The following is a 23063-nucleotide window of genomic DNA, read 5'->3' on the forward strand; positions in this document are numbered from 1 at the left end:
GGTTTTATTTTTCTCTACTGCCAGTTTCTAAACTCCCTTACAAAAAACCACCACTCCCCTACTTCATCACATTCAGATAAAGAAGCAGAAATTAGTACATCTTTTAAAAACTCCAGACTCTGCCATCAGGGCATGACTAACCCAGAAATGCTCACCTACTTATGGAAACTTCATCTACCTGGCAAGTTAAGACGTGCTGAAGGCACAGATGGACAGAGCCTGCCCTGCTTTAGTCTGACCCACACAGATAACAAAGTGAACAGAGCAATGCCAATCAAGCTACAGCAAGGCTAAAACATTTCAGAAAAAGCAAATTCTGAAGAGGGCTGAACTTTGCTAAGAAACTTCTGCCACTTTGCTTCTCCAGGCACATCAGAGCCGAGCTGATGGCAGCTGGCAGAGGCACCCACAGCCTGCCCCCAGCAGCTCAGGGGGAACACAGCCTCCAACACACTCTGCAGGCAGCAAAGCTGCACAGAGCTCCAGACACTGCTGCCACAGGGGAGGGTGGAATGCAGGGCTGCCTCAACCCTCCCTGACCCAAGTACCAAGTCTTAAGTGAGGGACTAAATTTGTTCAGATCATTTCAGTGCAAATCAGAGTTCAAGTCAGAGCTGGAACTGAAATGCTCAGCTTGACCAAGAAACACATTGGTTTATTTACCCCTTGACAACCAACAAACAGCAGGTATTTCCTAGAAAACCAGCTCAAAGGACAGCCCAACACTCCTGCCCTCAATGTAATTTAATTTCTGGAGCAGTGTAGAGTTAGTATCTCACTTGTAATTGTACTATACGTGTACAGGCTCCTTTGTGTCCACCACAGTAACAAACACTGTGATGAAATAGCCTTTCTAGCAGCTAACACCACATTTTGCAGTTATTCAGATACTATTTCACAAGTATTACTGGCCACAAAACCTGTGATAGTTAAGGGCACAAACTGAGCCATTTTCATGCACAGGGAACGCTACTTGATTTTTTTTTAATTACAAAAAAAAAAATTCATACTTATAATATTTAATCTACCAGTAACACTGGAATCTAAGATTAAAATCAGAGTTGATACCCAAGTAGGTGCTGCAGGTTTCCCTTAATATGAGCAATCTAACAGCAGGCTGTTAAAGCCAACTAATCACAAAGGCTCACTTCCCACTCAGGAGGAGATGGCTCAATTAGCTGACCCCTGGAGTGCCTCTCCTGTGCATGCACCTTGACATGCTGCAAATTACCTCTAAAGAGAGCCTAACCTAAATAAAACCCTGATTTACAGATATTTTAGGACAGGCAAAATGTATCCCACTTTGGAAAGCAAGTTAATTCTGTTCTGACTTACTTGTGCTTCTCAGATGTTCATGTGTGAGTAAGTTCTCCAAATTTCTACACAAGTGGTAATTCAGACACAATTTACTTTGATTTTTGAGCACAAAATCAAAATATGGTTTGCTGCACTTAACTGTTCTCACAAGACCTAGAAGCAAATGAATACACCCAAGGTAGGTATTCTACTAGGAAAAAAAAATGGAGAAACAATGGGATTGCTCCAAACAGAAATCATTGCATAATCAGGTTTTATTAGTCAGATTATTTTGAGGGCATTTATTTGTTCACAGCCTTATGGATAAATTTTTCATATAAAAAGCTGTCCATGCCCATTTTTAGCACACTTTGGGGGTTTGGTTTGTTTTTAACAGCTCTTGAGACACCATTTCCCAGATGTCAATGAGGATCATGCCCACACTGCTCCTCCCAAAGGCTGTGTGATGCTCAGGGTGCTCTGCTCATCACTCACAGGCCGGCAGCACCTGCAGGTCTGGGAATTGCTGAGGAACAGAAAACCCTCACCAAGCTGCCCAAGAACCCTGGTATCTCCAATGTCAGCAGCCAAGCACTCAGGAGTGCTGCTGGAGTAAACCAAGAGACTCCCATTCCAGGATAACCTAAGAAACATGCAGCCAACAATTTCATTTCAAACACATTCCAAGTCTCCTTCTATTCATGTGGTTCCTCATATGTGGCTGGACTAAACAAAACTCATCCATTCTCAGAACTGTTATGGAATATTTTTCTTGGTTCATTTGTGAGGCTATACCAAATAATTCAATGTACAATTATGCTTTTGCAGATATTACTACCTTGACATTTCATTAACAGAAATCAGACATTGCTTCTTTTCTTAAATTACTTTCAACAATTTAGCAAAAATCCTAATCCAACATCAGCAGCAGTCCAAAATAAAGATAAGTATTTCTAATAGGCTGCTTTTTTTATTATTGCTTAAATTTGTTTCTCCATGGATAACACACAACTAGCCAGAAACATAAAGAATTTCTAAAATGAGAATTCTGGTTACAAACTCATTTATGGCAGCAGAACAGGCTGCTGACATTACAGGATCTGATAACAAGGAATACTTATTTCCCCTTTAGCTACAAAGTAGTCAGTAGTACCCAAAGCACTTTTTTCTTGAAAAAACAGAAAGTTATGATTTAACATCCATATTTCAAAAACTGAAAACAATAATTCCTTTATTTTGCAGTAGGAAAAAAACAAAAGTAGCAAAGAGACATTCCAAGCTCAGAAAAAAACATTTCTCAAAATGTTTTGAAAACTCCACTAAGTTCTTGTTTTGAGGCTGGGCTGGTTTAGGTGTGGGGATTTTTTTAATAGGATTATTATATTTACACCAGAAATAGGAGAAACAGGAAATAACCACTACTGCATCTAGTTAGACAAAACTCATTCACACCACAGCTAGGCATTGGTAATGAAATAACCAATTGAAATCTGTTAATGCCAATTCACACAAGACCTTGGGCTACCAGGTCATTTTCACTGAAGGTGGAGGAAAGCACAAGCTGTAAAATCCCAGCTGACCCAGTATTTTATCAAAATAAAGGCCAAAGTCACTCTAGATAAGAACCCATGCAACAATAAGGCTTATGAGAGGAAAGCACAGCAGAATGAAAGGACAGATCTTTCCCTGGAGAGCTTTGAGATCCTCTGTACTTGAGAGACAAAAAATCAGTTTCACTGGCAACACTGAACACTCACTGTCTGCTCCAGACACGTTTCCATCAGAAACTGCAGCTTAAACACCAAACTATTGACATCCATGCTCACATTACCAGTATATATTATAACATTATTATGCTGTGTAATAACATTATTTACTTCACTGTTAATTGACACTGTCAATATAGTTTTGAGTTCACTGGATTCTACCCAACTAGTAAAGCTGCGATTCTTAAGACTTATTACATACGACATTGCAGTACACATTTATCATCAGCAACAGTGATGGCACCTATAAAAGTGACACAAACAAAGCATAACTGTACCCAGAAACTAAAATAAAAAGCTGTGTTATTGATAATATAGCCATTCCTCTGAACCAGTTCAGAATTTAAAAGATGGCACTTGCTTGTGCTCTGCTTGAAAGGAACAGCCAAAACTTTCCCAGACAATATCCTATGCAAAAGATAAGCTGGAGCAGAGTACAAAAATAAGCATACAATTAAGCACAGATCTTGGATTTATCCCTAGATAAACACATGTGAAGACTTCTACTGTACTTTTCAAAACTGGATTAGAGAACAGCCTTGCCCATCAAGTTGTCTGACCCTACACAACTCAAAGGATGTAACAATTTAATAATCCAGTGTTTCAGAAAGCATTATGACTATTTTTCAGTTAAGATACACTGATAGTTGCAGAACACTTATAATTCTTTGCAAGTGCTAATATCAACATAAAACACTTACCCTTTAGCAACAGTTCTTTGACATTTTCAGTAACTTGATTTACCATTATTCGTCTTCCAGCTCTTAGCACATGCTTTAGTAAATGCTTCCTCTGTGAAGTCTTGAGGATAGGACAACTTTAATAATATTGTATTTCCAAAAGAACTGTTTCTACCTACTATGACAAAGTGCTGGCTGCAATGTTGAATTGGACTGATCTCTTCCAAGAAGAAAAAGGTCCTTACAGAAACTTAAGCTGACACTGATATAATCCTGGCATTATAATCCTTTCAACACCAAGAAAATACACAAATATCAGGATCTTAGAGAAAATGCTGCTTGTGAAATCCAAGCCCAGCCACAGTTAAGAGGCACACTGCAGTTGTTTGCACACTTATTCAGAAAAGTGTGCCACAAATCTGCTGCTTGCTGAGTGTGGAACCAGAGAGGGTTTTAAACCTGCTAGTGCCATGAAAAGTGGAGCTCTGTGACGTTTGCCCTGCAGGCATTCCAGCTTTCAAGTGAAAACAGTGATCTGTTTCTTTCCATCTTCAATACATTAGACTAGGATGACCCATTAATGGATGAACCACATGTGAGATCACAAAAAAAAAAAATAGAAACAGCAGGATGAAATGGGAGGTTTATATAAGATACACAAGAAATACTAACTTACTGATTCTAAGCACTTCATAATTCCCAGAGCCCCCACCATTCTGCCCATGCAGAAGGAGATGCTCTGCATACCAGCACACCCCTCACTAAGACTTTGCTACATGATGAGGTAGGTGCAGTCACCAGGAATGCCTGTGCAATTAAAGATGCCAAGGCACTTTTGAGAAATTGGATTCAGGAACTCACATCACTTGGGAGCTTTCATAATATAACCTGATAACCTGTCACTGCCAGATGAAACAAAAATCCCACTATAAAAACAACCTTTATTTCACTGTAATCCACTTCACTTCAGAGGTTCTTTCATGTGCAACGGCTCCAGAACCATTTCTCACGATTATCCTCCCTGAAACTCCATCCCTCCACATGCATGAGGGCACCTCAGATACAGCACACCTTCTATCAAAACACAGGGAGCAGCATTCTGGTATTTTCCCTGCCTCAGGAAAAGCCTCTTGTCCTGCTACAAAATGTTTCCACTTTCTCTGCAAGACTGCAACATACATCTATGAGACCAGTATGCAGATTCCATGCAATATTCAGTTCAAACTCACATTTCTTTCTGAGACCAAATACAGAAAATTCTTTTCAGTCCTACACATGTGCAACTGACCACGGCTTCATAGCAGAAAAGAGAAAACAACAAAAAAAGCCCAAAACGACACACCACTATTTTGGATGTACCTGTTCCCTCCTCCAGCTCAACACAGGGCAAAGAAACAATTGTACAGGCACAAACCATGGAGTGAGAGAAAGCAGATGGGAACAGTGACCACTAAAAGCCAGTATTGCCACCAGCTCAAAAAACTTCCTACAGGGAACAAGTGGAAAGAAATAAGGTAAGAGCCAGGATGCTAAATATGCTCCAGAGATGCAGAAAATGACAGAAGAAAGAAGATTTAATTATTTTGAACATTTCAACGTATGTACATTCTGTGTATTGCATATTACACAATGTACATTCACAGACCTCTATCTACTATCATCCATTCCTGGAAGACAGCAGAAAGACATTGGTAGCCACTTCCAAGCTGATTGTAAAACCCTGAATGTGATTGGTTTTAAATCAGTTAACTCATACAGAAAGTGCTGAACATCAGATATTTCTTCCATTTGAGAAGTACTGTGTTCCATGTGGAAACAAAGTTCATGAGAGTTTGGTTTTTTTTAAGCCAAGGAAAAAGGAAAGGGGAGGGTGTTTCAAGGAGGAGGGAAAAAAAAAAAGTTAAGCAAATCCAAGGATGACCTTTCAATGTGAAGTGCTACAAACAGCCAAAACTCACTAAAACTCTGGTCATAATACTTAGAGGAATTACAAATCAGCATGATACTTCTCCAAGCAAAGAGAGTCACTCCTTCCCACTGAACATCTCAGAGGGTGGAGAGAGCTCTGACATTGCACATGATAAAGAGAAAACCACTGCTCTTCTTAAATACAAATATTTTGACACACATTTACAAAGAGCCCACAGGTCTCACAAAACAGCAGCACACATTTCCCACAGTGCAGCACAGCACAGATGTCAGATATCTGGAGAAGCCACAGTGGCTTTTACCATCATTTTACAGAAAGTTCACCTGTTTGCAAGAGCACCAGAGCAAAGTGGGTATAACACAATAGCTTAGAGAAACTCTTCAAAGAGCAATCAGCAACAGTAGATCACTTTTCTGCTTCACCAGGCAGTTGAACACAATCTAAGTCAGAAAACACTCCAAGATGTAGAATAGTGAGTTTGCTCCTGCTAAATATATGCTTCTACCAAAAAGTCTACAATACAGTGTCTTAAAAGGGCAAAGCCAAAATACTGCAATTAAATAATTCTCTCTGTGTTGCCTTGAGTCACAGCTTTAAAGCTCCTTGCATGTGTGCTAAAAGGCATTTTAACACAAGGCAGATAATCATCCCACTGTCTGTTACACAGAACTGGGATTCACCAAACATGGCTCAACTGTACCTCCTCTCATGACTGGCCACCATGTGTCAGAAATTAACCCCTGACATTGTCACCAGATTTCCTGGAACACAAACACATCAAGAGTGAGTGGTTTGTGCTGGCCTAGACAAAGAAGACAAAGTAAAAGTTCCATGCAGGAGCTGAAGCAAGGATTGGCTTGTGATGCTCTCAAAGCAGCCCTGCCCCAGCACAGGGTGCAAAACACAAACAGGAATCAAAAGGAAAGGAAAGGATGCTGTTGAGGGGATGGGAGTGGCCAAGTGGCACTACTGCCAAACACTTCACATTGTGAAATCACAGACTGGGCAGTTAAAACCTTAGCAGAACAAAGCCCAAAAGATACAGGAGCAGAAGGTTCTAAAATCAGATCTGCAAGACAATGAATGAACTTGTACCTTTGTGTCAGTTCTGGACACAAATAGATACTACAGCAAGTAGTAGAAAAAGTAAGACAAAGCTCCTGAATGCAAAGGGAAGGCAGAAGAGAAACAGTAATGTGCTCTCCTCCATCAGAGACAGCAGCAGCTCTGCCATCCTCTAGAATTACCCCCAATCCTGACTCAGATCTGACCAGAGCTGGACTTTGCACACAGTAACTAAGCTCAGGGCTACTCAGCTTGCAGAGACAGGGTCATAAAACAAAGTAGCATTGCTATAGATAATTTCATGGAAAACAATTATACTGCAGGGCATAAAAACTGTGTTTAACTGCAGCAATCAGCAATGTAAAGCATGCAAGAGCAAGTCTCAACAAATTTGCCCTTCTTAACTCAGCAAATGAGCAGCTTCTAATGGCACACCATAAAAATCCTTTTTTCCCTTTGACATGGAAGTGAAAGTCAGAAGGTTGTATGGTCTGCTTCATGATAAGAGGGTAAATGCAGTGATTGAATGATGTTCCTAATCCCTCAGATAAACACAAGAAATTGCTGGCTACTGGTAGGAGATGAAACTGAAGGCTGGTAATTAGACTGCAGGGAAAAAATCCCATGTAGTCTTGTTGAGGCATAATTACCTTGAACCTATGCACAGCACAGAGCGCCTCTGCCCTACACCCAGCCCTGCCAGGATGTGGTTACACAATTCCTGCAAGGCAGCCTCCAGCAGCAGCTCCCAGCTTTGATTCTCCTTCTGAAGCAATCGATGGATTGCATCCTCATGACAGGACAGATCATGTGCCAATCGATGAAAGAGCTGGGTTTCTAGGACAATGCAGGTCACTTGGGTGGAGAGAAAGGAGCAAATTAGGCATTCTGCATTCAAGAGGATGGACCTGTGGGCCAAAAACCCAGGAGACATGAGGCAAACCCAAAATGTGAATACCTGTGGAAATGCTGACCATGCCCTAGACAGAGGAGCCTCCTGGCACAGCACTGTGGCCATCACACAGAGGTGGGATGATGATCACCCTTTCTGCACCCCCAGCCACCTCCTCCCTCACCCCCTGCCCTGCCTGGCACTGGCCTCTCATCTTCTGCTCAGCAAAATGCCATTTCATTTCTATTTCCAATAAGTCTAAAGCTGCATCCAGTCAGCAAAGCATAAGTGCCAACTTATCAAACTTCCCCATTCATCCATCAGCTAATCGAGTAAAAGCTTTTTGGGGCAATTAGCACTTTATTCTCCATCTCTCTGTCCTACAGAGCACAAAGAAGATCAAAAGATGATTAAGAAAGAACTCCACCTGGTACCTTTAACAGCAACAAAAATTTGAGAAAATGTATTCCCAGATCTGTTCTGACCTGTACCTCTGCTGCTCAGACATGATTTAACACTGCTGGAAAGTAAACAACTTTCTTTTCCAAGCCATACCTAGAACCCACCACAAAATCTAAAGCCCTATTAAAAGCCTGTTAGGGAAAAAATACTACTCCATTCACTCCAAGAACTTCTTTATATGCTTCAGAAGTGACAGTTGTGAAATAGCGTTTAAAATAAAAGCTACAGGGAACAAATAGGCCGTAAACAGGCTACAAAATAACCTCCAGAGACAGTTACATATATATATATATATACAGTTACAGTATACAAAATGTTGGCCTATTCAAATTCCAGAGGTTTACCCTACATGCATTGTAAGGGCTGTATTTTTGTGTAGACCTTTTAAATTTAAAGACAGACATTTTAACTGTCATGTATTTGAGTCTGTGAAAAGACTAATTTTTGTGTGTATGTATTTTATGTTGCTTGCTTAAAACAAAGATATTGTTTGCTTGGCAATTGCTACAGCAGCCACTGTGAAAGATGCTCAGTCCTCCATGCATGACAAAATCCAAGTATGCTGAAAGAAATCATCCAAAGCAGCTCAACTGAGAGAACAAGAACAGTACTACCCATTGCTAAGGGATCACTTGGCAGCATTTAAACAGTTGCCTATTGAAAACTAATAATTAAGAAAGAGGTTTTACTAAACCAAACAAAAAAAGAACCTCTGAAATTTTATTATCTGAGAATAAAAATCAGCTTAGCACAATTAAGAGATGCAAAATTTCCAATTCAGAGTTTACTGAAGACAAAGGAAACACCCCTAAATTGTAATTCAAATAGGCTTTAAACCAGGTCTTAAAATGGTGCATTTATCTTCTCTGTAATTCAGGTCACAGAACAAATATTTAAAGCGCAACCTCGAACCAACGAGTTGAAGACATGGATCTTTTGATCAAAGAAATCTTGCTCCATGTGTTGGTGCTAGTAGCAATTTTTCTGTTATTTAAAGCAATCTGCACATTATTTGTTGCATCACAAACAAAAACAGATGTAAATCCTTAACTTGGTCTTGGAAGGGCAAAGTCACCAAATGCAGCTTTCCTCTCCCTGGGGCACTGGGAATCCCCCATGCTGTTACCTGCACTTCAAAACAAGGCAGTGGTCACTAACTCTGATCTTTCTCAAGGTGGTTGCTCCAACCTCAGCCAACAGCATTTATTAGACTACATTTTTAGGTTTGGCTACATTTACAAGGCTAAATTTATTAGGTTTGGCTACATTTCCTAGTCAACGAGACTGCAAACTACTTTAGTCTTCATTCTACACAGAACTTTGGAGCAAAAGCCAAAATTAAAATTTACATTGAAAAGCACGCAAAAACTTATGCTTTAATTTTGTCACAGCAGGAAAAAGAAAGCAGATGTCACTATTTTCTTTGAGGAAGAGAAACACAAGAAATTTGTAAGGGGAAATTGAATAACACACACAGATCAATTTTATACATGAGAGAGAGATGTAATACAAACACAAGACACCCAAAAATGTACTTAAAATTCTTTAGAAAAGTTCAGAGATTGTATAGGAGATATCACTTCAGCATTATTAAAATATTCCCAAGCTTAGACTCAACTCAAGTTTGGAACGGCAGCTCAGCAAGCAGAGAATTAGTTAGAAAATCCATGTATTTTCATGGATTTTCTTTTCTACAACTGCTTGGCTTTCTAATGCAGGTGTTCTCCAAAACACCAAAAATCTGCAGCTGCAAAAGACCAGCTGCAGATTTTTCTTTTGGGTTTTTTCAACAACCTTTCCTTAGGTTTTTGCACCACGCAGACACACGCACACGCGGGTAGGGGAGCTGCTTTCACATCACTCAGACATATCACAGAGATTCTTCCCAGAGCTTTTTCAAATAACTGAAATACCAGAGAACCCACAAAAAGGCCCATGTTTTCCTATATTTAGCTAGGTCTCCTGTTCACCAGCAGCTGGCACCATGATCCCCTTGGTACTGGACAGCTGCAGCCTCTCAGCTCAGCCCTAATCATTGCACAAATTAGAAGTAGGAGACATGCTCAGCAAAAGTAGCAGTTTATGCAGCAACAAGAACTTTTTTGTTTTCCTAGACAAGCATTTTAACAAATTAAACCTTACTAGACTACAAGCCAATAAAATAAAACAGAGTTATCGACCACGGGCTCTAGGAAAATGAGCTCCTCAGAAGAATTCCTTTGATTCCAGGGTATAAAGAAGTATATACCACCTCCTTCACCCACCCAGCTATTATAAACAGCTAATTATGTCACAAAGCACTTTTCCACTCTCATTTTTCACATGCCACACTCTTATCTTTCCTTGTCTGAAGCAAGAGTCCACTTCTCTATGCACCTGTATTGCTGAGAAAAGCATTCTGGAATTTAGCACTGCAATCATCGCTGTGCTAATTGCTGATTGCTCAAACAGAAAGCAAAAGAATTGAAAAAAAAAGAAAAAAGGAAAGAAAAGGAAAAAAGCCCTAACAACAAAAAACCTTCCAGGACTTCTAAAGTATGACCCTGCTGCTAAGACCTCTTTCAGGATCTGCATTGAAAATCATAATTATCGCTGTGGATCCCATAGGTACTCTTTCTGAAAAGAAATCAATATTGACATATTTAGCACTGACAGGACACCTTTAATATCTCTAAATTTACACATCATACTTTTCACAGAAGGGAAACCAGATGCCAGCACAACAGGAAAAATAAACCCCTTCCCATCAAAATGCCACTACACTGAAAAATATGCAGTCTCCATTCCATTTTCAGTAAGAGAACAATTAACAAACCACCAGAAAAGACAGTTCACTGACATCAGTATTGCTATTCTCAGGTTACTTTCTTTTCTCTGAAACAATTCAGAGGTTCTGCCTCAACTCCGCCCCAGGCTGCCTCCTCTATGACCCTTCTGCAGCTTTTAGGCAACACAAAAAATGCTGAAGACGCTTGTGCTACAGAGGTTATGCAAAAATATTCCACTATGACCACCATAACAGTGCCATTTAGCCACACTGCTGCCAGCAGAAGTTCTTAAGATAACTTAAATGAAATTTGGACATATTTCTGTTGTCCTATTTAGCCCTACTGTCTAATTTATTACGTGACTAATTTTATCTTATCTCTGAACTTGGCCAAAACACCTACATGTAAGAATTAGGCACTTTGAAGAAGAATTTTTGAATGATTTATGTGTCCCCATTAAAAGTATCTTCAGACATATCTCATGTGAGCTTGCAAAAGTCTTGCAAAAGACTGAAAATCTTTACAGTAAGTTACCACAGATTAATGCAGTGAACCAGGAAGTTTAAAGTAAAAGCACGCTGCTATCACACCAGAACTTTACCCACAGTTTCCAAAGCAGCTCACTGCAAACGAGCAGCACAATCTGCTGCTGCACAAGAACCCTGAGCACGCTGCCACAGAATGCAGGCTCGAGGTAAAGGTCTCAAGTCTAGTCAGAGAACTCTGGGCTTGGAGGAAGCCATGTGATAACTGGAACATAAGCAGAGCAATTCCTTGGCAAAACCAAGGGTGGCAGCTGACCAAGGCTAGTTAGTGACACCAAGCTGATTAGTGTCTCATTTCCACACAAAAGTCAAGGGAAGATAAATAACTTCCCACAGGACACATGACATTGCCACACTTTGGTTAACTGGGTGCACAATGACTGTGGAGCTGAGATTTCTATTAAAGCAAAATGTATTTGGTTTTTTAAACACTATTCAGACCCCACTGTCCCTCTTTTCGCCCTGTGTACCCAACCTAATATGCTGGCTTTATTTCAAAGACAGAGGGGATGCCAAATTCACATTTCTCATCCCTGCCGATCCATAAAGAAGGGCTCACGTGTTTATCATAGGATCACAGGATAATTCTTTGTACTTCTTTTTCTAAATGAAAGATGTCAAAGTCTATTACAAGCAGTGGCAGTCAGTGGAACCTACTTAGAAATAAAAGGCTGATTTTATTCATAAGCAAGCACTGGAACTATCTGACAAGGCTAAATTATTGCACACTGACTAATGCCTTCTTATGGAAATGGTTGACAATAAATTCTGTTGCAGAACAGTTTCACATCTGCAGATGTGAAACTTGATGTCCTAAAAAAAGCAAAATTCAGGAAAAAAAAAAAGCCTTCAAAACCAGAGACATGACAAATGAAGGCAGTGGTAAAAAGATCAAACCCAAAAAAAGAATCCACCAGAATCATAAGCAACAGCCTAAGATACCGTGCAAGGAGTACTGCAGAGCACAGCCTGCAGACTGTTAGAGAGCAGCTATGAACAGCTACAGTGCCATGGCCACACTCTGGAAGGGCCATGTCCTTACTGAGTCACCTCAACCAATCCAACCACACTGAGCAATCCAAACAAGTCCTGGAATCAGGTTCTGAATAGCAAGATGACAAAATAAAATCTTCCCAGCAGAAGGTTCACCAGAACAACTGCAACCAGTTTCTCACACTGCCTGTGGTGGGCTATTTGATGGCACAGACAGCTGGACCATGGGCACAGCTCTGTGTGCACCCATGTGCCAGTAACAACTGTGTGCACTTGGGTAAGGCCACAAGCTACAACTTGAACCCTGCACTCAAGTCACACAGTTTATCTTATCTCCAATCAGGGGCATCCCCAACACCAACAAATCCCTCCATGAGCCCTGTAATCAGCTGCCACAGAAGGCTCTGCAGGGTCACCCTCTTGCCTCCAGTCTGCAGGCTCCAGCCAGTGCTGAACAGCTCTGAGATACTCTGCCTTCAATAGGAGCTGCTACCTCTGCTGTGTCACATCATCAACACCCCCTGTGTGAGGGGCCAGGGGAACTGCACAGGATGTAGAAACCCAGCACCAAAACCGAAAGGAGTAACACAAGACTGAGCTCAAATTCCCCTCTACAGAGCTACAAACCCAAGAAACCCAGGGAAAAACAGAAAAGGCTAGTGAGGAAGAACATGCTTGTCAGGACAGGTAGGCAAGACACGTATCTTTATACACACACCCCGAGGATATGAAACAATACTTAATTACTGTGAAAGTAAATTAAAAAATGGAAGGCAGTTAGAGTTCAAACAAAAACAGAACTAGCTACCATATATTAGTAGAGAAATTACTAGATATTTATCAGCTTTAAAATAGAGAGACTCAGCTAACTTCCAGCAGCATGGCTGTGCACTGCAGCTGGGACAGCAGCACGTTAGAGGCCACAGCCTGCCAGTGAGTGATGGACTGTGACAGGAGCTGAGTGGGTATCCTGAAGTGGATTGGTTGCACACATCCTACAGGCAGCCTCATACCTAAATAAGAGGTGGTTTGAGTTGGCCTTCCTTTATCCACCATGGTAGCAGCTTCCACAAGCCACACTTACCAACCCATGGCCAAAGCTAGCTACTGGAAAAAGCATTCCAGGTGTCCACCTCGACCTGCTGAGACGGGTAAAAAACACCTGTTACTTTCATACACACAGGCACTGCATGGTAAGTAGCCTGAGAGTAAACCAGTCCTATTTTACAAAACAAATTAAAGGCCCTGCACAGCCTTTAGGGCAAGTGCCTCTCACTGTCTGTAGTAAGAGACAGCTTGGGAAAAGCACCTCCCTTTCATCACCCTAAAACACCCACACTAGGCATGGAAAGAACGGGCATTAGGGCTATATAAGCTACTTGGTCTTCAAAATCTAAAATTTCCTTGAAAATGATACAAAGAAAGAAAGAAACTCCCAATGCACAAGTACTGGAGACTGAAAAGCATTTTCTCAGAGAAATGAGCAAGTTAACAAGGCAGGAACTGAACTTGGTTCTTATGACAGTTGAGTATCACTCAGCAAAACAACCCTGTTGCCTTCCTTAAGCACAGGCCTGAGGCGTGCAGGCTCCCTTCAGGGATTACTGTACATTCAGTTACATTTGCAGTCTGAGAAGTTTGACTGCACAGGCAAGGAAGATCGGATCAGGTGTTTACTGCTTTGTCTTTTGTTGCCTAGAGTCACTCATGATTCACTGAGGGTAAGTCAGATTCACCAGATGAACCCATGGGAAGATCCTCTTCCTAAAGGTTACAGAAAGCTAAACATAACCAAGGCAGGAAAAAAAAAAAAGGAACAGATTGCACAAAGAGCTAAAACAACCTTGTACCAGGACTATAGTACTGCCCAAATCTAAGTGTCCTTCACATTCCCACTAGAAACACTCACTGTATTTAAAGTGATTTATATCTAAAAGTCACAGCAAAACACCAAGACAGGCTGAGCACTCATATCAGCTGCCTAGTTAAAGAATGTACTTCTCACCACCCAAAATCCCCTCCTACTTACGTGATTTTCTTCTGAAATTGGAATAAATTAACCCCCCCAGGAAAAAGCAGCAGCTCTGCCTGGCAGGAGCAGTTGAGAGAGCCACAGAGGCACAAAGCACTTGCTGTAGTATTCAAGGGCCCGGTTTGCAGGAGAGAGACCTTGCAGGGCAGCCGCGTTTTTTAAGATGATATAAACAAGCAAAGCGGACACCGTTAAATTCGGCTAATTTAACTGCATCTATCACCCGTTTATTTTCGCAGTGGAGCACTGAAAACATCTGAGCCTATCTCCACGCACTCTTATCACCTCTGGAGAAGGCAGCTTGTGGGAGCACCGATAAGAGCCGTACCCCGGGCCAGCCCCGCTCCCCGCCGCACCCCGGGCTATCACCAAGCGCCGGGGGGGCGGAGGGAACCCCGGGCTGGCTCTGGGGAACCCCGCGGCCAGGGCATCCCCGGCTGCGCTGCCCCCGCTCGGCACGGCCCGGCCCGGCCCGGTCCTCGGGCTGACACGGGCGGCAGCGCTGCCCCGGCGCGCCGGGCTCCGCGTCCCGGCCGTGGCAACAGCGGAGCCGCCGCCACCCGGCGCACCCGGGGGGCTCCTCCCCAGGGCGCGGCGCCCCGAGCAGCCCGGCAGGCACCGCCAGCGCCCCCGCCTTTGTCTCCGCCGCAGCGGCGGCAGCGGGGCGGGAGCCGGGCTCCCCGAGCCCCGGAGCGTGGGCACCGCCGCCCCCCGCCCGGCCGTGCCCGCTCACCGTCGGAGCTGACGGTGTCGTAGGAATCGCCGGGGGCGGGCGCCGCGGCCGGCTCCCGGTAGTCCACCCAGCTGAGCCCTTCTACGCTGTCGTACTCGGCGCGGGGCTTGTCCTCCACCGGCACCACGGTGAAGTGCGGCATGGCTGGCGGGGCGGAGAGGGCTCCCCGCGGCACCGCGGCGAGGCAGGCGGGACGCGGCGCGGAGCCGGCGGCGCATTCCTGCCCCGTGCGGTCACTTCCTCTCAGGAAACCGCGCTCCTCAACTCCACCCATTCCAGTGCGAGCGCCGGGGCGGTGCGGATCCCGCCGCCCCCGGGGCCGCCGCGCCAGCACCGGGCGCGGGGGCGGGGGTCGCTCCGCCGGGCGGCCGCGCTCGGCAGCGGGGGCGCGGAGGAGGGGCCGGAGGCGGCGAGGCCGGCGAGGGGAAGGGGAAGCCTTCCTCCTGCATTCATAATGACAGGAGCCGGGCCCGGGGGCGGCGGGAGCAGAGCGGGGCGGGGCGGGCGCCCTCCGCCGCCGCACTCCCTTGCGGGCGCTGCCGGGCCGCCTCGGGGAGGAAATTTCCCCTCCATCGTGGCCCGGGCTCCCTCCCCTGCCACCGCCGCCGCCGCCATTTGCTAGGCGGGAGCGATGCGCGGAGGGCGGCGGCGGGGATGGGTTAGGGTGGTCCAGGAGCGCCTGGAGGGACGGGGTGGTGCGGGCGAGCATCAGCAAGTGAGCCCCGGGCAGGGGACACGAGAGTCCCGCCGGGCCGGGCAGTGAGAGTTCTAGTTAGGGATATCACGGGTAGTTATCCCTAGTTAGGGATATCACGGGTTCCAGCCCGGCGTGGTGCTGGCGGACAGGCAGAAGGCGCAGTGGTACCCGGAGAGCCGGGTGTGTGCAGGGTGCCGGTACCGGGCGGTGTGCAGGGTGCCGGTACCGGGCGGTGTGCAGGGTGCCGGTACCGGGCGATGTGCAGGGTGCCGGTACCGAGCGATGTGCAGGGTGCCGGTACCGGGTGTGTGCAGGGTGCCGGTACCGGGTGTGTGCAGCTGTGCAGGGTGCCGGTACCGGGTGTGTGCAGGATGCCGGTACCGGGTGTGTGCAGCTGTCCCCGCTTCCTGTGGCTGCCGTGGCAGCGCCGCGCTTCCCTTGTGCTCGCTCCGGCGACACGAAACCCTCGGCGGGGACGTGGCAAGCGGAGCCAGCCCACGGGAACGGCGAAGATGGCAGCGCTGAGGGCGTGCGGGGAGCGCGGGCCCGGCGGATTTGCATGCGGGCCGGGCCCGGGGGTGTCGGGAGCTGGATGCAAAGCAGGCAGTTGCTACGGCAGCAGACGGATGCGGTGTGGCCCTGCCGCTCACACGGGGCTGCGGAGCCGGGGGACACCATTGTTCGGTCCCACTCTGGAGGCAGAGCGGTGACATCCCCTCCGTACAGCTCAGGGCACGAAGCCACCCCACCCCCCGAGTGAGCAAAATTAGATATTGCCTTCACATTTGTAGAAGCTGGCACCAACAGCGGGTATCTTGGCCTTCACGTGGAGTGTAAATGCCATTTATTGTCTGCATTTGAAAGCTGGCCTTGACAGTCGAAGGATCTCTTTTTGATGTGTTGTGTAATCATCAGGAAAAAACTCTGCAAAACAGTTTGTGTGTTTTACTGGGGAGTGTCAGTAATCTACAGTAATCTACAGTAATCTACAGTAACTAATTCTGTAGATTTCTGTAGACTGAAACATTCCCTAATGAAGAAGTGGGTGTACAGTGACACGACATTCCAGCACAGATATAAGATTTGTCTTTGGATCACACAGGAGTCTGCAGGAGGATGCAAAGCTTAGAGCAGAGGAAGGGACTAAGGCTGCACCTTTCCTGTGTTTCCACCTTACCCCCAGCTTTCTGAATATGTCCTGCCTTTCTGAAAAAGCACCTCCCAGGTCACTGACAGGAAGAAAAATTTGTAATGAGCAGGAGAGAGACAAACATGAGGGAGAATGCTTTGTTCACGAGAACTGACTAATAAGTCTGCTTTTAATTAGTTGGGATTTGAAATGAACGTGAAGGATCCATGCTGTGGAGCGACTGCTGCCAAGGGGGTACAGGTCTCTCAGTTCATTTAGCACAAGGTTGCTGGTGCACCACCTCTGGGGCAAGTCAGGGTAATTCTGCCTCTTGGTATTGATCAGACAGGTGGAAAGACTTCTAAGACTCCTGTGCTTTCATATAACCTACATTTTACTTTTGACACTTACCTCTGTTGGGGGAAACAACAAGGATCTTCATGTGGCTGTGTGTATCTCTGTAAACAGCCTTATCAATTTGGGAGGAGATTTAAAAAAAAAAAACAGAATTTCCTCTGTTGAAAACTCCTAGTTTCTTGAAGACTTAGGCTGAGATTTTTTCCAGTAACCCTGAAATGAGCATGTTTGCAAATGTGATCCCCTGAGATCTATAAAGTTTTACTTGAAATTTCTCTGAGCAAGCAATAATTTTATCCCCCAGAGGAAAGTAGAACAATGAGCCAAAAAGTAGCATTTTTTGTTTTACCCTCAATGGTTGAATTACATTTCATTAGCGTTCATGAAACATTTGACCTAACAAGATAAACCCCACCAAGAAAACAGGAAAATTAATTGATAGGGGACAGTATATAGAAATAGGGGCAGGATGCTAATTCACCATTTAGCATGTTTGTTCATGTTCAGTCTTCTTTCCTCTTTTCTACTTTATAAAGCTTTTGAGTGAAAGTGTCTGCTCTAAGTAAGCTGGCCTAGAAGAAGGAGGCAGGGACTGCAAGAAATAAGTCTCCAAAGTAATGTCTTTGGAGTCCTGCTTATTCAGGAAGAAACATTAAAGTGGGTGCTTTGGAAAGCAGATGTGACAAGGAGACACTGCTCTTTAGGCACCAAAACTGTGTCTATGCCATCACAGAACATTTTAGTATCATAGAATCAGTGGTACTGAAATTATGACCCATGAGCAGAAAAAGTTAAAAAAATTTAGGCTCATGCACATATACCAGCAACTCCCTTCTCTGGAATGGAAGCTGTATCCAAATGTCAGCAGAGAATTGAGCCCTAGGAAACCATTCAAGTCTATTGAAGCAAAAATATTTCTTTTGTCTAAGGACAAGGCGTCTTTACTGACTTGCAGAAAGATTGTGTTTAGAACTGAGAAGTTATCTACCCAGATCAACTTTGTTTAGCTTCTGGTTTTTAAGAGAACAGAATTTCAACCCAGATGATTGATTTTTGTTGTTGTTGGTTTTGGTTTTTTTTTGGTGAGGCTAATAAGTGACTGTTACTCTGAATGGCCACTCTGAGTGGCCATCAAAAGTTGTCTGATATGAATATGATGCTGGAATGAAACTGGATGATCTACAGTACTACAGTATTTACCTGAAAACAGCACTGCTATCATCTCATTAAATAAAAGGGATGAAAATTACCTGTTTTTCACAAAGCTAAATAGAATTTGGGATTATGGTTTCATATACGTGCAGACTGGTCAGTGAAAACAAAAAGCAGAGACAATAATTTTAATTTCCTCTTTTTTTTTTTTTTTTAATCTTTCTACACACCCCACTCCAATATCAATAGAGAAAAACTGCACTTCTAAGAAAAAAGCCTGGTGGTTCCACAGCAAGAAAAAGGAGTTCAGCTCTGCAGAATCTTATTAGAAGAGAAAAGGTCTGTATTTTCAGTAGTCTAGTTTACATTTACAGCATCAGTGAAATCAGCAGCCTAAAGATCAGCAAATTCATCATCTCCCCTCTGATACACAACCAGAAACTGCTTTTATATTGGTCCTAACTGCAAATCATGTAATCAAAGGCACAGTTCAGTTCTTCATTAGTAAGCCACTGGATATTTGTGAACCACCTTAAGCAGGTAAAGCTTCCAGCTGAAAGGTCAGTGCCCTTCCACAGTAGAAACTGTGTTGTTCAAAGGCTGTGTGAGAAACTCTGAGTCTTCCAGAAGGGCAGTTTAGTCAACTGCTGTGGAGCCTGATGATAGAAATTCTCAGGGCAGGCAAGTGAGGTCAAATTTGCCTTGAGCACTTCTGACTGCAGGTGTGTGATGGTGCTCACAGGGGTCTTAGGATGAGGGAAGAGACGAGGATCTGACTCCATGTTTCAGGAGGCTTGATTTTATTTTATGATATATATTATATTAAAACTATACTAAAAGAATAGAAGAAAGGATTTCATCAGAAGGCTAGAATAGAAAAAGAATGATAACAAAGGCTTGTGACTGACTGAGACAGTCTGGACAGCTGGACTGTGATTGGCCATTAATTAGAAACAACCACATGAGACCAATCACAGATGCCCCTGTTGCATTCCACAGCAGCAGATAACCATTGGTTACATTTTGCTCCTGAGGCCTCTCAGCTTCTCAGGAGAAAAAATCATAAGGAAAGGATTTTTCATAAAAGATGTCTGTGACAGCAGTGCCCACCTCTGAAGCACCAAAGAAGGAGCTTGGCTTTCAGAGCCCAGCATGAGCAGGGGCTGCACCGATCCCCAGCTGCCAGACAGGCTGGGCTCTGTGTGCAGGGGGCTCATCCCTCCCCTGCAGGCAGCACTCAGAGGTTCCCAGGAGAGCATTCCCAGCAGGGGTTGTTAGCCTTTCCAAGGGTTCAGCCCTCAGGAGGGGTGTGGTGCACACATGGAGGGCCCTGTACAGCTCTGGGGTGTTGGTAGCTTCCAGACTTGCAATGTGGGATGTTAACCTCAATCAAACAACAAAGGCAGCATCATTTCAATTCCTTCTCAAAGCAAGTGATTTCCCATTTGTTTAAAGGATAAACACAGCATCTGAAACTCTGTTTGAGGACAGCTTTTCTTATCTTTTATTATTCCTGAATTTCATGGGGAAATTCAGTTTCATTGTTTCTAAAGTTTAGTTTTTTGTTTTTTCTAAAACTAAACTAAAGTTTAGCTTTCCATTTTTTTCTAGGAGAATCAAGACCAAGTGAAAAGTATCATCTGTAAAAATAAGTCATTACACTGCAATTCAGATATATTGTTTAATTCATCTCTAAAATTATGTTGCCCCTAACACAGCAGGGAATCTGTAACTGTTATTCATTGGTTTGAAAGATTTTTCCCACTGGAGCAGAGCCTGGGTGACAAATGGCCAAGAGCTGACCATCAGAAATAAAATAACAAAACAAAATTCACCTCTGCCAAGGCATAGTTTCCCAGGACATCGGGCTTGGCAGGAATTCTGCCAGTTCATGGCCAGCATTTCACCAGAGTGAACTTTGGTTTTCAGCACATTCCTGCTTCTCCACGTGTGAAGATCCCACCAGCCTTGTGGGCAAAGCAGGCTGGAATGGCAGCCTGGCTGTAAAGGTTTCCCACTCATAAAGAGCAGGATCCAGTGCCCATGGCAAGGACAGGAAGAGATCCTTTGGAGAGGACCATGACAGGAGCATCCATGTAATAAATGCTTGTAGGAGATGCAATGTGTAATCCTCCATGGGCCATTTCCAGGAGAAAAGGGAGGCAAGGAAGGGCCACACTGAGGCAGACAGGACCTCTGCTGCTAAAGACAACTGGAAATTTTGCTGTTCTGCTGGAAAACATATCACAGCTTAAACATTAAAAGACCACAAGAGGACACTATGGTGCCGCTTACCTTCAAAGTTTATTTACTTTAGGGAACTTCTGCTTCACTTGTAAAATTATAACTGTATTTGATGCACAGACTGGCCATTTCTACAAAAAACCTTGATCTGGTCTTTAGAAACTGAAAAGTTGCTTAGTCTTTGAGATACCATTTCTTTCCTACTCACCCAGGTTCCGCATATTCAAATAAGAACAACTATATCAAGGTTTTCTACAACAAACTTGTTAAATGTGGCAGTAATTTTTAGAGTAGAATTAAGATGCTGAAAAAAAAAATACTACTCTGTGGATCAATTTTCAGATCAGTTGCATTTTTAGCATGGGTAGATTTGTCATGGTCTATTTAATTTTTAATAAAGGGCTCAGAGAAGAAACTGAGCACAGACCTGGACAAGATTCTTGAGATGTTGAGTTTATCTACAGGAGGAAACTCAGGAAGATTAATCCAAATCCAAAGCTGTATTACACTTTTACATTTTTTTCAAATGTTTGTATTCCAGACTAAAGAGACCTTTTGATTTGTGTGATGAAACTTGTAGTAGCTTCAGTTTTAATCTTACTTAGTTTGATCTTTATTTTGTTTCTCAGCAGCAGCCCTCAGGGGACCTTGAATTCTTGTTTCCTGGGCTTTATATTTTCCTTTAATTGCAGAATTGACAAAAGAAATGTTTTATGAAAACAGATAGACCAGGTGCTGAGAAAGGGCTTCAGAGGAAAATATCCATTATATAGAGGAAAGAATCATCTTAATGGAGTTTATAAAACAATCTGGGGAGAAGCAACAGCAAAAGAGCAGAATTAAGTGCCCTCTCATTGGAGTTCTGATTGTTGGGGCCAGAGCCTTAATTAGAAGCAGCCACATTTTTCTGTTGAAAGATAAATGCTGAACTTTGTTTACTTAGCTTGTGTTTTTTTCCCCTCCACTATTTGTTGTCTCATGACAGAGAAGCAACTGAACCAAGTCCAATATCTCTGAGTCACAGTTTTTGGAAAGAGGGGTTTGTTGTTGCTTTTGTTTGCAAACAAAAAAAAAAGTCATAATAAAGTTGTAAATAAACATGAATGTGAGGAACTTTTTCCATTTCTCTGGTGTCAGAAGATTAAAAAAAGATAATTATAATCCCAGGAAATAACCATTCCCATGTCAAGTTGTTCTATGTAGACGTAAGGCTTCTAGGTAAGATAGCAAGACAAAAAATGAAGACCAGAAAAAAAAAAAGGAAGGAAAAAAAAGAAAACAATAATTCTTGAACCACTGAATCAAGCCTTCCAGAACAGTCCAAGCAGGGTTATCCAGGACCACAGTCTGCCCTGGAAATGGTTCAGAAGATCAACTAAAATACTGCTCTGGGTCTGCAAATTGAACCAAACAAATCGTAAGAGCAAATAAAAGCCACTATTAGTGGGAAGAATCTTCTGGTTATTTAATTCTTTTGTAGTTTAAACATGTTATGTTTTCAGAATTTGAAGCAATTTGATCACTTCCATATGTATAAATCCAGAGAAGAGCAAACAGAACTGCTGCTTTCAATAGCAAATGGAACAAATCCAAGTTGCTGCAGTCTCACTCTGGTTTTTCACTCCTCCCCTCCCCGAACAATGAGCATGGTTAACCCAATCACCGACGCCATCAGTGGGAAACTCATCCCTTAAAGGAGAAAAGTTTTCTGCAAGAGCAGCTCACTGAACCAGCTTAGACAAACACCAGTGCTCCCTCCGGGAATGGGGACACAGCCTGCAGCCAGGGACAGAGCAGGGCAGCAGGCACAGCTGGCTCTGGCATGAGCTGCTGGGGCACTGCTCCTCACCCCACAGCAGCAACAGCTGGCTTGGCAAAGTTGGTTCTGTGGGGCAGGTGCTCACTGAACCTTTGGTGTAAAATCAAAATCAGTTAATAAGCTCATATGCATATAGGTGGTTATGTGCACATAGGCACAGTGTTTGGTGACCTGGAAACAGAAATATGCTGGCATGTTGCTTGAGCAACCCAATGACATGCACGGAGGAATGTGGGTGTTCAGCAGAGCTGAATAGTTTGTATCCAATGTAAAACATGCAGGAGTCCTTGCATGGCCCAGACAAGTCACCTGCTGGGTGGAAGTTTGGTACAGGAGCTGAACTGCTCAGATTTAGGTGACAGAACTGTCATGTGTGTCAGACCTGCAGCAGACTTTGGAGGTTTGGTTTCTAGCATCACCACTTGCCCAGATGGGACAACTCAGAAGTGAAGTTATTTATTTCAGTGAATGCTACAGTCCATTAGTCAGGAAAAGGAGAGTAC

The 23063-nt window shown here is 43.7% G+C and overlaps 2 protein-coding genes across 4 annotated transcripts in view; one reads left to right on the forward strand and one right to left on the reverse strand.

Moving 5' to 3' along the window:
• Positions 1-15426, reverse strand: part of SLC12A4 (solute carrier family 12 member 4) — a 47445-nt gene extending 32019 nt beyond the window's left edge. The window contains exons 1-2 of one of the 3 annotated variants that reach the window (XM_071440411.1): positions 14427-14663; positions 13411-13539 (exon numbers count right to left, since the gene is read on the reverse strand). Coding sequence is in view for 2 of the 3 variants with exons in the window: in XM_071440409.1 (XP_071296510.1) it covers positions 15163-15304 (142 nt within the window). In the remaining variant the exon portion in view is untranslated. Of the gene's footprint in view, positions 1-13410; positions 13540-14426; positions 14664-15162 lie in introns of those variants that run through there. The other 2 variants (XM_071440409.1, XM_071440410.1) reach the window with 2 other exon arrangements.
• A 367-nt stretch (positions 15427-15793) lies between these two features.
• LOC139596122 (uncharacterized) lies at positions 15794-21845 on the forward strand. Its single transcript, XM_071440155.1, has 4 exons — positions 15794-15857; positions 15964-16615; positions 18747-18836; positions 20109-21845. Exons 1-3 carry the CDS (start codon positions 15794-15796, stop codon positions 18763-18765), a joined length of 735 nt encoding a protein of 244 aa, XP_071296256.1. The 3' UTR covers positions 18766-18836; positions 20109-21845.
• The last annotated feature ends 1218 nt before the right edge of the window (positions 21846-23063 follow it).

Source organism: Agelaius tricolor, unplaced genomic scaffold (genome assembly GCF_023055355.1).
Source record: "Agelaius tricolor isolate 1412-34295 unplaced genomic scaffold, bAgeTri1.0.p SCAF_15, whole genome shotgun sequence".
In the NCBI taxonomy this organism is placed as follows: domain Eukaryota; kingdom Metazoa; phylum Chordata; class Aves; order Passeriformes; family Icteridae; genus Agelaius; species Agelaius tricolor.

What these genes read in the sequence shown, in the direction of transcription:
- LOC139596122 (XM_071440155.1), top strand. Translation starts at nt 15,794, where the DNA reads ATGCGCGGAGGGCGGCGGCGGGGATGGGTTAGGGTGGTCCAGGAGCGC. An exon ending in GCGCCTGGAGGGACGGGGTG is followed by an intron (nt 15,858 to 15,963) that starts GTGCGGGCGAGC and finishes AGTTATCCCTAG; the next exon opens with TTAGGGATATCACGGGTTCC.